The sequence below is a fragment of the Apostichopus japonicus genome, chromosome 17, assembly GCF_037975245.1.
Source record: "Apostichopus japonicus isolate 1M-3 chromosome 17, ASM3797524v1, whole genome shotgun sequence".
Taxonomy (NCBI): domain Eukaryota; kingdom Metazoa; phylum Echinodermata; class Holothuroidea; order Aspidochirotida; family Stichopodidae; genus Apostichopus; species Apostichopus japonicus.
In genome coordinates, this window is record NC_092577.1 from 27,284,135 (window position 1) to 27,302,111 (window position 17,977).

At 37.7% G+C, this 17,977-nt stretch overlaps 1 protein-coding gene across 2 annotated transcripts in view; it reads left to right on the forward strand.

The window, feature by feature from the left end:
- The window catches only part of LOC139985191 (lysophospholipid acyltransferase 2-like), a 17,998-nt gene extending 8,762 nt beyond the window's left edge, over positions 1-9,236 (forward strand). For both annotated transcript variants that reach the window (XM_071999452.1, XM_071999451.1), the window contains 5 exons: positions 81-182; positions 2,480-2,583; positions 3,297-3,494; positions 4,304-4,455; positions 7,908-9,236. In XM_071999452.1, coding sequence (XP_071855553.1) covers positions 81-182; positions 2,480-2,583; positions 3,297-3,494; positions 4,304-4,455; positions 7,908-8,067 — 716 coding nt within the window. In that variant the 3' untranslated portion in view covers positions 8,068-9,236. The remainder of the gene's footprint in view (positions 1-80; positions 183-2,479; positions 2,584-3,296; positions 3,495-4,303; positions 4,456-7,907) is intronic.
- Positions 9,237-17,977: the final 8,741 nt, after the last annotated feature.

Consider the following 17,977-nt stretch of genomic DNA (forward strand, 5'->3'; position numbering starts at 1 on the left):
TCTTAACACTATTCCTACTTTGAAAATATGATGTGAATCTTACATAATAAGCAATATTATTATTATTTATTTTTTACCAGATGATGACTGGATTGCAAATCATTCATTCCTCTACCGGCTAGGATGGTTGGTGATATCCATTGAAGTAGCCAAATCCAAGTATTTCATGGCCTGGGTCTGGGGTAAGAAATGATATCATCTGAGATGTCATTCTTTTGACTTCTTCTTTTAATTTTTGTCATCATAAACAAGAACTGTTATAAGTACTCTGTAAACCAGACAGCAAAACTGCAGTGTGGTTTCGAAGATACTACATGAATAATCTTATATGGATGTGACACACTAGGCTGTAGTGTACAGCCACGATGAACAACATACTTCAATCCTAGTAGTAGAGCAAAGAGCATTGAGATATGACAGACAATAATCACATTGGCAGCTGATGACCGAGATGGAAACTTTTCTTGTATTCAGCATACAGATTGATCTCTACCAAAGACAACAGGCTTCTTCTATGCAAAGTTGTACACCTACAAGTTGTACATTAAGCAGGCGCAGGCAACTGTCACACCCTGGTCCCCAAGATTTTTTGTCTGGTTTGCCTCTAAAACATCTAACTAGGCAACAGTATATTTCCTAAACAGCGCCTGGTCATGATCCCGAACGTTACTTCATCCAAACCTAAAGTTTAGTGTGAAAAAGTACCACATTAAGTAGAAGCTTATTGTTTTTTTGTTGACGTCAAAGGTCATTTGGGGTCACTAGGGGTCAAAAAGTGACAACCTTGTAAATCACAATATCTCAACAAGGGAAGCTTGGACCAATCTCATATTAAGTATGCAGTTGTGGCACGTTCAGTACAAGAAGTCTATCCTTTTTTATGGAGGTCAAAGGTCATTTGGTCAGAGGCCAAATTGTGGAAACCTTGTTTCATAATCTACCATATCTCCCACCGACCAGCCTAGTAAACAGCACGTGCGTTAAGCCTCATAAGAATAGGAGACTGTTGGCAACTGGAAATGCCTTTATGGACTTCCGTAGAATCAATAAAAATTCTGGTTGCACAGGCATGTATGCAGGAAAGTACATGGCAGCTCCAAAGTTACAGACACACTTCAGTCAATAGAGATTTGGTCAAGACTTCTGATTCTTATCTACCAGTGCCCACAAGCTAATTTCCAATAGCCAAACAACCTCTTCTATTCGGCGAAAACGCATGTTTCATAATAATGGGAGATACAGTAGATTATAAAAGAAGGTTTCCATAATTTGACCCCTGGTGACTCCAAATGACCTTTGACATCCACCAAACACAATAGAAGTCTTTTACTTAACGTCTCACAAGTACTTACTAAATAAGAGATTGGTCCAAGCTTCCCTTGTTGAGATATCTTGTTAACAAGGTTTTCACAATCTGAAACTTGGTGACCCCAAATGACCTTTGACAACCACCAAAAACAATAGGGATCTTGGACTCAATGTGCCAGAACTATGTACTAAATACAAGGTTAGTCCAAGGTTCCCTTCCCGAGATATCCTGTTTACAAGGTTTTCTAAATTTGACCCCAAATGACTTTTGACATCCCCCCACCCAAATAAATTTCTTCTCAATCTCAGCAAGCCGTGTCACACACATACCCAAAGACACATAATCATCAGCCTGCATGACTACAAAGGTTTCGGTGATAACCTAAAAAACACTAGATCCTAGAAATAATACCTGCATTCAAATAATTGTTTGACAAGTAACAACTACCTTCATACATTCAAGTTTATACAATGGTTCCCTAATTATTCAAGTTTATGCATCATGGTTACCAAATGACATATATACATTCAAGTTTATACACCATGAATAACCAATGGCATATATATATACATTCAGGTTTATGCAACATGGTTACCCAGTGACATATATACAATCAAGTTTACACATCATGGTTACCCAATGACATATAAACATTCAAGTTTATACACCATGGTTACCCAGTGACATATATACATTCAAGTTTACGCATCATGGTTACCCAATGACACATTCAAGTTTACACATCATGGTTACCCAGTGACATATATACATTCAAGTTTACACATCATGGTTACCCAATGACACATTCAAGTTTACACATCATGGTTACCCAGTGACATATATACATTCAAGTTTATGCATCATGATTACCCAGTGACATATATACATTCAAGTTTACGCATCATGGTTACCCAATGACACATTCAAGTTTACACATCATGGTTACCCAGTGACATATATACATTCAAGTTTACACATCATGGTTACCCAGTGACATATATACATTCAAGTTTATGCACCATTAAACCAATGACATATATACATTCAAGTTTATGCACCCTTATTACCCAAAGAGATGCATTCATTCCAATAATATGTATATACGCAGGATACACCAATGATCTAAAGGAACTAAATGTATGCACCCATATTTTTTCTCTTTACTTGCAGCGGACGCTATCAACAACTGTGCTGGGTTAGGTTTTAATGGTTATGATGATACAGGAAAACCTAAATGGGATGGCATTACTAATGTTAAAATCTGGAAATTCCAGGTGACAACTTTTGAGTTAACTGACCTTGCATAATACTTCATTCAACATGTTTGAAATGATGTAGTAATGCAAAAGCTGAACCTAAGTTAGATCAGTTTCAAACTTGTTAACTATAATTGTTTAATACTTGTGAAAGATGTCTAATTGTGGCAGTGTGATTGTAGGTTGCAAGGCAATGCTAGAAAATATGAACTAGTAACTAGGACAAGAGATTTTTAGAGATTTTAGAGATTTAGTGGCAAACATGTGGAACTTATGAAAACTTTGGTCTGTGTAAATTCACATTGGGATAGTATCTTTTAAATAATTTGCTGATAACCCTACCTCCAATCTGGAAAGAAACATGATCAGTTACTTGTTAATGTGATACTTACACCCCTCCTCAATACCCTTTCTCAGTACCTTGGATGCTATGTGCAAATTACTGATCTTTAAGTAAGGAAATCAGTATCACCTCAGCCCTTTCTCTGTCTTTGTGATAAGCAAGTTAGGCCTGAATTTAGTTTGTATCAGTTTTGTGTTTTGTATTATCCTTGATTAAGTGAATTTAACATAGCTAATAGCTAATAGTGTAAGCAATCGTACATGAATCATATCATATTCACTGTGTAACTCTTTTGAGGGCCTACAGAGAGTATTATATGATCGATGATGTAATATATCAATGGTGGCCTTTAGATACTAATGAGGCATAGTTCCATTTTCTGTCCTAGACTGCCACCAGCCTCAAGGTTCTGATAGATAACTGGAATATCACAGGAGCTCGCTGGCTACGACATGTTTGCTTTGACCGGGTACCAGTCCAGAAGAAGCTGGCGACATTTATGCTGTCTTCTATATGGCATGGATTTTACCCAGGATATTTCTTCACATTTGGATCTGCTAGTATCATGGTGCCAGCAAGTCAGAAAGTAAGTCTAATGTACCACCTGCACCTGAAGAATATTCTTATGTGAGAGCATACTCTACTAAAAACCCATGGCAGTATACAACTGTCTTAGTACCATGTATTACTGTAAAACTTACATAATATGATACTACTACAGTAGCAACACTACTTATGCCTTACAAGAAAGTATGTGACAGAAAAATTGGTGGTAACTAATGTTTTCAAAAATCAAAAATTTTTGGTCAGAGATTAAGTTAAATGTTTATGTTGGCATTTAGTCAAATTGTGAGGATTATGTAGACCTTTATGCAAATTCCCACAACTCTTGTTACATAGTTGTTTAAGTTGTTTTATCAAGTACTTTGTTCTCAAATCTCTTGTTGAGAACTTGGAGTCATGATGGGTCTTTGCCTACAATGATTGCTACACAGTAGCTCACTTTGGTTACTTTATGCATTTTTGTGAAGTGCTTTGAGATCATTCTTTGATGTAAAGCGCTATATAAGAATAAATTATTATCATTATTATTTATCAAGGTGTTGTCATTGTTGACTATATTGTAACTCAAGCAATAACTAACATTGATGTTTAGCTTGCTGCTTGCATCATGATATGTGTACAGCTCATGTTACAAATGTTCACTCATGTGTTACATTCTCCAAAAGAGCAAAAGTAGCTACAAATTTAAAGTCCTTTTGCTTTAGCTTGAATATGAGCACTGAAGTTGAAGTACTGAAAAGAATTATTGCTCATATCATCAACGTTTTCTGATCAGTTTTGTTTGTAATACCATAGTTCTTTTCAAATGCTTTCTCTTCTCTTGAATTTCAGGTTCGTGTGAATTTGCGTCATCGTTTTCTTTCATCGACCAAACTTAAAGCCTTCTATGATGTAATAACGTGGTTCTGTACTCACCTGTGTCTTGCATACTTCATCGCTCCATTCACCTTTCTCAGATTTGATCTTTCCATTAAATATTTCAAGTGAGTACAACTACCATGAACATGACAAGGCAGCATCGTTTTACACAGCTAGTGTACAGCTACAATACCTACTACACAAGAGACCACATAGTAGTATATCATACAGCTACAATACCTACTACACAAGATATCACATAGTAGCTTATCATACAGCTACAGTACCCACTACACAAGAGATCACATAGTAGCATATCATACAGCTACAATACCTACTACACAAGAGATCACATAGTAGCATATCATACAGCTACATTACCTACTACACAAGAGATCACATAGTAGCATATCATACAGCTACAATACCTACTACACAAGAGATCACATAGTAGCATATCATACAGCTACAGTACCCACTACACAAGAGATCACATACTAGCATATCATACAGCTACAGTACCCACTACACAAGAGATCACATACTAGCATATCATACAGCTACAGTACCTACTACACAAGAGACCACATAGTAGTATATCATACAGCTACAATACCTACTACACAAGATATCACATAGTAGCTTATCATACAGCTACAGTACCCACTACACAAGAGATCACATAGTAGCATATCATACAGCTACAATACCTACTACACAAGATATCACATAGTAGCATATCATACAGCTACATTACCTACTACACAAGAGATCACATAGTAGCATATCATACAGCTACAATACCTACTACACAAGAGATCACATAGTAGCATATCATACAGCTACAGTACCTACTACACAAGAGATCACATAGTAGCATATCATACAGCTACAGTACCTACTACACAAGAGACCACATAGTAGTATATCATACAGCTACAATACCTACTACACAAGATATCACATAGTAGCTTATCATACAGCTACAGTACCTACTACACAAGAGACCACATAGTAGCATATCATACAGCTACAGTACCTACTACACAAGAGATCACATAGTAGCATATCATACAGCTACAGTACCCACTACACAAGAGATCACATAGTAGCATATCATACAGCTACATTACACACTACACCAGAGATCACATAGTAGCATATCATACAGCTACAATACCTACTACACCAGAGATCACATAGTAGCATATCATACAGCTACAGTACCTACTACACAAGAGATCACATAGTAGCATATCATACAGCTACAGTACCCACTACACAAGAGATCACATAGTAGCATATCATACAGCTACATTACCCACTACACAAGAGATCACATAGTAGCATATCATACAGCTACAGTACCCACTACACAAGAGATCACATACTAGCATATCATACAGCTATAGTACCTACTACACAAGAGATCACATAGTAGCATATCATACAGCTACAGTACCCACTACACAAGAGATCACATACTAGCATATCATACAGCTACATTACCCACTACACAAGAGATCACATAGTAGCATATCATACAGCTACAGTACCCACTACACAAGAGATCACATAGTAGCATATCATACAGCTACAGTACCTACTACACAAGAGATCACATACTAGCATATCATACAGCTATAGTACCTACTACACAAGAGATCACATAGTAGCATATCATACAGCTACAGTACCCACTACACAAGAGATCACATAGTAGCATATCATACAGCTACAGTACCTACTACACAAGAGATCACATAGTAGCATATCATACAGCTACAGTACCCACTACACAAGAGATCTCATAGTAGCATATCATACAGCTACAGTACCTACTACACAAGAGATCACATAGTAGCATATCATACAGCTATAGTACCTACTACACAAGAGATCACATAGTAGCATATCATACAGCTACAGTACCCATTACACAAGAGATCACATAGTAGCATATCATACAGCTATAGTACCCACTACACAAGAGATCACATAGTAGCATATCATACAGCTACAGTACCCACTACACAAGAGATCACATAGTAGCATATCATACAGCTACATTACCCACTACACAAGAGATCACATAGTAGCATATCATATAGCTACAGTACCTACTACACAAGAGACCACATAGTAGCATATCATACAGCTACAATACCTACTACACAAGAGATCACATAGTAGCATATCATACAGCTACAGTACCCACTACACAAGAGATCACATAGTAGCATATCATACAGCTACAGTACCCACTACACCAGAGATCACATAGTAGCATATCATACAGCTACATTACCCACTACACCAGAGATCACATACTAGCATATCATACAGCTACAGTACCCACTACACAAGAGATCACATACTAGCATATCATACAGCTACAGTACCTACTACACAAGAGACCACATAGTAGCATATCATACAGCTACAATACCTACTACACAAGAGATCACATAGTAGCATATCATACAGCTACAGTACCCACTACACAAGAGATCACATAGTAGCATATCATACAGCTACATTACCCACTACACCAGAGATCACATAGTAGCATATCATACAGCTACAGTTCCCACTACACAAGAGATCACATAGTAGCATATCATACAGCTACATTACCCACTACACCAGAGATCACATAGTAGCATATCATACAGCTACAGTACCCACTACACCAGAGATCACATAGTAGCATATCATACAGCTACATTACACACTACACCAGAGATCACATAGTAGCATATCATACAGCTACAATACCTACTACACAAGAGATCACATACTAGCATATCATACAGCTACAGTACCTACTACACAAGAGACCACATAGTAGCATATCATACAGCTACAATACCTACTACACAAGAGATCACATAGTAGCATATCATACAGCTACAGTACCCACTACACAAGAGATCACATACTAGCATATCATACAGCTACAGTACCTACTACACAAGAGACCACATAGTAGCATATCATACAGCTACAGTACCCACTACACAAGAGATCACATACTCGCATATCATACAGCTACAGTACCTACTACACAAGAGACCACATAGTAGCATATCATACAGCTACAATACCTACTACACAAGAGATCACATAGTAGCATATCATACAGCTACAGTACCCACTACACAAGAGATCACATAGTAGCATATCATACAGCTACATTACCCACTACACCAGAGATCACATAGTTTCCATGTCGAGAGTGTAAATCTTATAGAATAATTGTTAGTTATATGAGTGCTGTTTGTTTATGGTATTGCTGTTAGTTATTGCATTCCTTTAATTTCAACTATGGTATTATTTCATAGAGCAAAAATAAAGCTCCACATCCCTTGGTACCATTATCTCAAGTGCTGTACCCTCATTTAAATCTACAACATAAACTACATATGCAATACATAGCAAAGTGATTGGTCTTCAGTTTGAGGTTTGGGGAGAAGTAAACCTGGATCGAGGGTTACTGCTACTTTGTATACTTGCTCTCATGTTCCATAAATTGAATTTCAGTTAAGTTTTAACTAATCATGTTTTGTTTTCACAGCTCCTTTTACTGGTTCCTGCATATTTTGGCTTTTTTGGCAATCATCTTTCTTCCTGGCAAAAAACGGACAAAGCCTTCCTCGACCACCAGTGAAATGAATGGCAGTTATAATCACAACAATTCTGAGAGTTTGTCCAACAATCACAGAAAGTCTGATTGAATTCAATTTTAAGTTAATCCTATTAGTAGGTTTAGATGAGTACATACTAATTATCTCATACTCTTGCAGCTTCTCTCTATAAAGCTTAAATACCGGTTAACTGTACAGTTAGCTCTTAGTATCATGTAATGCCAATGAAATCTTCAAATTTCATATTTTACAAATGGGTTGAATTGTTTTATAAATTGAGGTTGATTGCTATTTGCAAATTATTATTACTAAGTGAAGATATTTTGTTGCAGTAGTGTTTTATGATCTGCTTAAACTATTGACTAATGAATCATTGATGTGCCACATAAGCTATTCAAGATGAAGTTATCCATTGGCAGTTTCACCAGTTATAACATGGAATGAAATACAGCATGCAATGTAGTGTGGCTTCCCACTGATATTGTTAGCAGAGATGTTGTTCATATAATTGCTACCATCTAAAGGCCTGGATGGTTATGTTTGGTAGAGTAACTGTTGGTATTTACAAGGGTGCTTGGTCTAACCTCCACCCTACCAACAAATTTCTTTCACAAGTTTAACCATCCAATAACATGGGCAATTTTTTGTCAGGTTCATGTATATTTCAAGTGACCCCTAAAGATTTCTCTCCAAGAGCAGATACTCAGATTTCTATTTTATTTATTGATATTTGCAATTGCTTTGCTTTTAGTTACTGCAATCTAATTTTAATTCCTTTTCTTTTTCCACTTTACACTGATTCCTATGTAAAAGATGCATCATTGTAAATATTTGACAGAATACTTTCAATTCTGACAAACATGTTTTTCTTAATCCTGATTTATAGGTCTCCTAGCCTTGTCTGATCATCAGAGGCTGCATTTTGAATTCTACTCACAACTGTTTTAATTCTGAATACTGGTATTCAAATCATGTCTGCACTAGAGCCAGCACAATCTCGATGTCTTTCGTTGACAATGATGACAATTTTTCTAGAAAATGTCAGATCGCACCGGATTTGCCAGTAATCTTATGGAATATATGTATTGTTCAGCTAATTTGTAACACCATTTCAGTAGCTGCTTGGTTCTGTAGAGGTGAATCATTTGAAATCATATGGTTCGTATTTGTAATGTATGCCTGTATTGACATGAAGGAATTGAGTAAATTGCAACATTAGGAGAAACCTTCAAATAAAGGGAAATAATATGAATTGGAAATTGATATCACTTGTGTGTCTAATGTAGAGAACCAGGTTTTGATGGTATCACTAAAGTATGATGCATGACATTCTGTGAACATGGACCGACCAGTATTATTGAATAAACTGGTAATTGACTGATATTGAGGTACTCTGTTAACTTGGACCAACCAGTAGTGAGAGAAAGAACTGGAAATTGACTGATATTGAGGTACTGTTAACTTGGACCCACCAGTAGTGAGAGAAAGAACTGGTAATTGACTGATATTGAGGTACTCTGTTAACTTGGACCCACCAGTAGTGAGAGAAAGAACTGGTAATTGACTGATATTGAGGTACTCTGTTAACTTGGACCCACCAGTAGTGAGAGAAAGAACTGGTAATTGACTGATATTGAGGTACTGTTAACTTGGACCCACCAGTAGTGAGAGAAAGAACTGGTAATTGACTGATATTGAGGTACTCTGTTAACTTCGACCCACCAGTAGTGAGAGAAAGAACTGGTAATTGACTGATATTGAGGTACTCTGTTAACTTCGACCCACCAGTATTGAGAGAAAGAACTGGTAATTGACTGATATTGAGGTACTCTGTTAACTTGGACCCACCAGTAGTGAGGGAATAAACTGGTAATTGACTGATATTGAGGTACTCTGTTAACTTGGACCCACCAGTAGTGAGGGAATAAACTGGTAATTGACTGATATTGAGGTAGTTCTCATCAACCATGATTTACATCCAGATTGAATCCTCCGGGGTGAAATTGTGAAAACCTTGTAAACACGATATTTCAAGAAGGGAAGGTCGGACCAACTTCATATTTAGTGTGTAGAAATACCACATTGATTACAAGACGTTTATTGTTTTTGGTGGAGGTCAAAGGTCATTCGGGGTCACCAGGGGTGAAATTGTGAAAACCTTGTAAACACGATATCTCAAGAAGGGAATCATGGGCAGACCTCATATTTGGTGTGTAGGGGTACCACATTGTGTAAAAGAAGCCTATTGTTTTTGGTGGAGGTCATTTAGGGTCACCAGGGGTCAAATTGTGAAAACCTTGTAAATATATCTCAATACTGGAAGCTTGGGCACCTATAATTTAGTGTATAGAAGTACCACATTGAGTTAAAGAAGCCCATTGTTGTTGGTGGAGGTCGAAGGTCATTTGTAGTCGTCAGAGGTCAAATTGTGAAAACATTGTAAACATGACATCCCAATATTGGAAGCCTTTTGATTTTGGTGGAAGTCAAAGGTCATATGGGAACAGGTCAAATCGTGAAAGCCTTGTAAACATGTGCACCCTCACTATACATTACGTCAGATTCATGAAGAAAACTGCTTGTTACATCATAGAAAACAACAATGCATATTTGCATTCTGGTTTTTATTCCTTGCCCGAAGCAAAAGGAATATACGCGATGGTGTGTGTATGTGACTCTTGCTTGTAATCACGATACCTCAAAAAGTTAATGGTGGATTGACTTCATACTAAGTGTGTGGATCCCTCATTGAGTACAAGAAGCCTATTGTTTCTGTGCGTTCAGTGGTCATTTGGTGAGTGCAAGAATCTCATTGGAATTGATAATGGTCAAAGGTCACATGGGGTCAACAGGCATCAAAGTCTGAAAACCTTTTAAACTCCAAAATTAAAGGTACACTTAATCTGTGAATTCTCCAATGCTATGATTTGCTTTTCGTGAACATAGTTTGGTCAAGTTCAGTTCTGTGAAAGGGCTCTATAGGTCTTCAACAAAACATACCCTGGTGATGAGATCTACTTCAGAGTTCATACTCTTGCTTTAATGTGCTCTTAAACAACCTATCAGTTTTCACCCTCTGAGTTTCAAGGTGTCAACAGGTTACGGTGGTGGAAAACTTGGGCCATTTTCTCAAAATATTTCAGTGTATAAACAATGTCATGTATGTAACTCTCAACAACTATGAATGGGATTTGCAGGCTCAAAATTGGTAAAATGTGTCTATATATCACATAGGAAGACTGTTCTTTCATTTAGGATTATAAATTGTGGTTGATGCCCACAAGGGATTGCTACCATCCTTTTCTGGTGTTTTCACTAAATTCTTGGACAAATTTTACTCACTTGCTCTACATTAGATAGTTACTTTGAATTTGGAAAAATTTGTATGGCAAGGAATTACAAGGCTTAAAGCAAAGGAACCTATGCAGTCAGTTTCGTGTGTGTGTGTGCGTCTGTGACAGTTACTTTGGTCCGAGATAACTCAACAACAGAGTGATGGGTATTCGTCATACTTGCTCTGTAGATGTATTATAGTGAGAATGTGGGCCCTATTGTTTTTGGCGCACTTAATGAACCACTATGTTTTTGGGCCAAATATGTTTGGGACCATTTAAGCAAATATTTTTATCAGGCTCAATTATTTTGGGAGGGGCCAAAAGTTTAAAATTGCAATAACTCCACAATCTTAAGTCAGATTGTGTCCAAACTTGGAATACAGTTGTTGGTTACCAGCTGGTATGTGTGGGCATAAATATGAGGATATTGGGTAATGTCTTACAACACTTTAATATTCCACTAAGCTCTTGTTTATTTCTCAAACTTTCCTGGGTGTAAGATGACGCTGAATTCTGCTCCAATTTTGGGATGGAGTTAGCATCAGTTTTGGGACAGACTTTTGATTTTCACTGAGGGGTATGACACCCCCCCACCCCTACCTGGACTGTTCGTCTCCGAAAATGGGACACATCAAATGAGGAATTACAGAAAAACAGAAAACAAGTTGCGAAGTTTCATGAGCATAGTATTCATTTCTGACAATATTTTTCAATATTAAGATAGCTAGCATAATATATATATTGAATATTGTACTATGAGTTTCTAGGTAAAGTGTGTGAAGACTCGCGCAAAAAGAAAAGCCTAATGCCGGTAATCTGACCTAGTTTCGTATGAGGTGTAAAAATAGTGTTAGATACCACCATCGATCCCAGAAAATACACACACAGCTTGCTACCGTCGGTAATTAGACACTTAGTGTACAGTCAGTACATACAGCTGCGGTCAATACCCACGTCACAGTGTACAAACGATACAGCGATGGAAACCTCAGGTCCAGCTAAAGATAACAAGGTATCACGTTTCATTACTGTCTGCATTTTGTAGCGACAAGAGAAAATTTCACTTGAAATAAACGGAAAGTTAACTTTTTCACAGGACGGCACACAGTTTGGGGCGAGTCTTCAATGCCTTTAACATACATTTGTATATGAATTGTGATCTGACAAACATCAGTAATCAGAGGTACAGGAAGTAGAAGCACAGTAACTTTAGCAACAAATCCATGGCAGTGACATAACCAGATGCTTAGGATGTACAAAAGCTTAAGATAATTACAGAACTGAGAGACAGAAAAATACAGTCACAGGAGGTCACCAAATATACCTATTACCGATAATGGTTTCTACCCGGTCAGGGTAGCCCCCCACCCCCCCAACCCCTACTTTCTTACCCTAAAAAAATCCATTATAGAGTCTGCACAACATGTAGTTAACTCAAACTGATACCTTGACTAGACAGGTTCACCAAACTCTTGTACTCTCCCTGCATTAATCATAAATAATAATCAGTAGTTATTTTTACGACACATAAGCGACCACAAATGGGCTTAAGGATTACAACTTACACGTCGAGTGGCTTCCAATTCAACATTTTTCAAATCAAATTTGGAATTTGTTCAATTTAGAAAGTCATTTCAGATAAGAAACCGAAGATTGCTCTTGGATGAAACACCAACCTTACTATGACCCGGCTGGGTATCCAACCCGAAACCTCCCGATTGCTAAGCCTTATGGCTTCAATTGCCACCGTCTTTATCCACTCGGCCACAGCACCGGTCTAATTGCATTCACTATAGTCCTCCTCCTGTGAGAGGAGATGTGCTGGCATTAGCTTCCTTGAGACACTGTTACATGAGAATGTATCTTTCAGATTTAAAACCAATCTCCACATCAACCCTCTAGTTCTTCCAGTTCTGGTTCTACTAGTAGACACTAATGGTAGCTCAAATAAACCAGCAAAATGAATATTCATAGCATCTAGAATTTTAATTACCTCGGGGGAAACAAACTGTATTGATGAACAAGTCTTTGGGATCTTTTAAAGTCTGAGAATCGGGGAACATTGATGTTTTATCACTCAATGATGCTCGCAGAACCTGAAATATTTACAATCTTCTTCCATTCTAAACTTGGACATGCCAACTCTCCAAGTTTCTGGGGAAATCTCTCACTTGTGATGTGATCATCTCCCTATAAAATTGGAGCTCTCAACAAATTTTTAAATCAAAGATGGGCCACTTGTTAATTTGCATTAGAGATGTGGAGCAAATTTAGTTAGATCTTACCCAAATCTCCCTCCTTTGTCCTTGTTCCAAGATTTTTGGTCTGAAAATTTTGAAATCTAATTTGAAAGCTAAGTTGGTGAGTAGTTAAGACTACAAAATGCAACAGAAGAAATACCAAATATACAAGCACTTGCATTTGGTGCATTTGGAATTACTTTTTATGACACTTCACTGTAGAGAGAACTTGCCAAAGGGGCTTGGGAAACATTAATGTGAACTCCTCAAGTGCACAATCCATACACAGTATATCCTCTCCACCAACTGGATGACAATGGTGAAACCAAAGAGATTGATGACAATGGTGAAACCAAAGAGATTGGTAGCAGAGGCTGGCCTTCAACCTGATGTCATCAGAGGTATCGGTCACCTTTTCAGTTTCTTCATCTGTAACGGAAACATAGAGAGGTTGCACGTCATTTACCTTGTTTCAATCTCATTCCTTTAAGATCAGATTTTCAGAAGTAATGACCACATACATCGAACAAACTTGTCTTGGGTAAAAAACAAGAAAACAAAAATGCATTGTGGTTTCAATGACTTAACATGAGCAATGTTTCTTCACGAATCTGAGGAAATGTATAGTGAGGGTGTACAACATACTTGATCTTAGTAATACAGTGAAAGCCAGTGTGATGTGACAAACAATAAATTCACAATGACATAGGCTGTCCTGAAATGACCATTGACCTCAACAACAGGCTTCCTGTACTAAATGTGATACATCAACATACTAAATATGACATCTGTCCTTGTTGAAAAATTGTGTAAAACATGGTTTCACAATTTGAAATCGAATGACCATTGACCTCCACCCACAACATTAGGCTTCATGTGCTCAAATGTGGTACAATTACATACCAAATATGCAATCTGTCCAAGCTTCCCTTGCAATATTATGTTTAGGATGGTGTGTTAGTGTAGAGAGACAGGTAAGAGGGGAGTGAAGTAAAAGTTTGGCGTTTGTTGACTTCAAATCACCTTTGATCACCAAAATCAATAGGCTTCTTTTACTCAATGTAATACACCTTCATACCAAAGTATGAGTTCTGCCCAAGCTTCCAATATTGAGATATCATGCTTACAATGTTTTCACAATTTGACCCCTGGTGACCCCAAATGCCATTTAACCTCCACCAAAAACTATAGGCTTCTTGCACTCAATAAACATAATAATATACATCATAAAATATACAAAATAAATATGAGATCTGCCCAAGCTTACCTTCTTGAGATATCGTGTTAACATGGTTTTCTCAATTTGACCCCTGGTGACCCCAAATGACCTTTGACCTCCAAAAAAAAACAATAGGCTTCTGGTACTTAATGTTATACACCTTCATACCAAGTGTTATCTGTGCAAGCTTCCAATATTGAGATATCATGTTTTAAAGGTTTTCACAATTTGACCGCTGATGACCCCAAATGACTTTTGCCCTCCACCAAATACAATAGGCTTCTTTTACTCAATGTGACACTTCTACACATCAAATATGAAGTTGGTCTGACCTTCCCTTCTTCAGATGTCCTGTTTTCAAGCTGGGCGTCATACACGGGCACACACACATGAATGCAAAGGTTACGATTATCATCGAGACCAAAAACCCCCCGCCCTCCTCCTTCTTTCCAACCTTATATCCATCGACACAAGTCAAATAGTAATTACTATCGGTCAACTCACTGCTTCTTTCATGCAGTTCTTGAATGCATGGAACTCCTTGTCACAAATTCTAGGTTTGACGTCATTTTTTGAGATGCACAAAGCATAGGCGGATGCCTGTTGGTAGCAAAAAAGTATAAATTGAATGCTGAAATGTGATCATCACCCTAATGTTCATATGAAGGCTGATGTTAATCATTTCTAGGATGGTTACAATATAATATTCTTTTGTGATGATATGAAAGTTTTCTCAAATTCAACTTGTTTGAGTCTCTGGTATTTTAATCTAATTCAGTAACATTTAATATGAGTCCATGTTTCATAAATTATATCTTTATTCATAAATTGTGAAAAATCAACATATATGATGGTGATAAATGATCACAAGCAACCAATACCATAATTCTTCTTGATAACTTTGTGAGTATTGTTTATGGTAATCATACATCCTATCCTAGTGCAGTTTCTAATAGACAATTACTAAAACTTGAGATATAGTCTACCTCCACATCTATATCATTGAAAGCTGGTTAAGCTCAAGATGTCAATCTAAAGCAATCCTGTGGCCATAAAGCAGGGCTTCTCAATTCTCTACAAATGCCAGAGAAACACCATGGTAGGAGTAAAAGGGCACAAGGATTCAAAACAATACTTACACCGAGTGCAAGAAGCCTCAGGGTGCTGAAACAGACTTTAGGTCAATTTCATTTCTTTTTCACAGGCTAGATTGAAATCTTTAGTTGGCTATACCATTGAGAATCTTTGCTATAAACCAATCATAATGTAAGATTTAACACTTTTTTACTAGGAAATCAAGGTCCCTGCTGGAAGTTTCCAAAGGAATAGGCATTAGCTGGATCAAAGACAGTAGAATAATCGTTTCTTTACTATTTGTTATGTTTTTTTAATTTCAAGTATATAAAGGATATTATGTATGTAAGACTATAGAAGGTGGCATTTCTGCATGAAAGGAATATAACTTTATCCAGCTTAAAAAGTCCACTGGAGCCCTTTTTGTCCATTCCTGTATTGTGACGTTTGTGTAAATACCCGAACAGGAAGTTATAAGAGGAATGCCCTGAGATGACAATGGATTACAACAGACTGGCATACCGGCTTGTTATCCGTTAACCGGCACTGCTAGGTCGAGGTTAAAAAAGTAGTAATTTCCTCCTGGTCATAAAGGAGATAGATTCGTCCGAGGAACCAGATAAACTGTTTGGCTGAAGGCCCCAGCACTGCTGACTGGATCACTAAGCCAGCCTACCACTGCATTAACAGTATCATAAGAGACTTACATTTGCTGAACAAGTAGTGAGGGCCTTAGGAAATAAGGCCAGCCTTCCACCTCCTCTCAAAGACAAACTCATTCTTCAATTACTGCCTCTGCAAAGATCAGAATAAATCAGAATATGAAATATACATTAGTCTCAATCTTGATACTTTCCAGCAAAGACTTTAACCATGAGACCCAACCAGAAACTATATTACCAGAGGGAAACCCCTCCCAGCAGTTACTTGCCTTTACATACATTACATAGGTGTAGTTTGCAAGCTGGCTGATGTTCATACTGCAGATGGAGAGCAGTATAAATCTAAACAGCATCAGTGCTTATATGATAACAAATTAAATTTGTCATCAGACGCTACAAGCAGTGTTTCTGATACAAAATATGAGCCAAGTGGAAAAACCAGCTAAGGTTTAAAACCAAATGAAGAGTTTAAAACAAGGCTAGGTCCTCACAAGACTGCGTTACATTCCTCCTAGTGCTACAGCAGCCCACGCCCAAGGTTAGGCCTAAGCATACTGTGGGATACACCATGCAAGATTCTAAACGAAGAACTAATTTATGGAAATTTTTCTCCATACTCTTGAAGCAGACAAAATGGCACAACGTTACGCTTTCCTTCTTGTTGTCGAGTATGACACTGGATTATTTGTCTTGCATGATTCCGGAACACAGAAATTTACAAACACAGAAAGCTGATAAAACGATTTCAAGGTCACTCGCGCCATCTTCGGTATATCCTAAACAATGACTCGCGCAAAGGGTGTCTACGTTATAGTTGCGGGGTTTCGACGAAATCCTGATCTTTTAGTCAAAATATATTTTATTTTCACACACAGAAGCATTTGATACACCAGGTTAGCTCACATTTTGTGGAAACAATATGAATTGACATGAATTACAGCTCACCGATATTTAGCGGCGGATAACACAGTTGTGCTTGCTTTTTTAAGCAGAGGAGGGTATCCCCGCATTTGCCTAAATATGATATCAAGTGTAACAGCGCACAACATGCATTTTTAGCGACTAATAAAAGACTACGGTAGTTTATAAGTGCCAGAATTGAAACGTCTTTGAAACTGTAGAGGCCACAGAGGTTTAACGATTGAGATTTTGAGACCCCTTTATGGCAAACATAGAAATATTGTAACGTGATAACAGGGGGAGGGGGGAAGGGGAGGATTCGGATAGATGGGACACTTTCTACTACCCCTCTTCTGGTATCACAGAAAGTGAGCCCAGCTGAGTAATTAAATGCGATTTCGATAAACTTTTTGCAAAGCAATATTATAACGCAATAACATGGGAACGCATGGTGTCTTCGAATAGAGGGGGGGGGGTCACTCTCTAGGCTAATGAATATTTTCAGCTGCCCGTGGCGTATTGTTGTAGCGGGCTTCAGCGGACCCAGAATGTGGGACATCGGGGTTTATA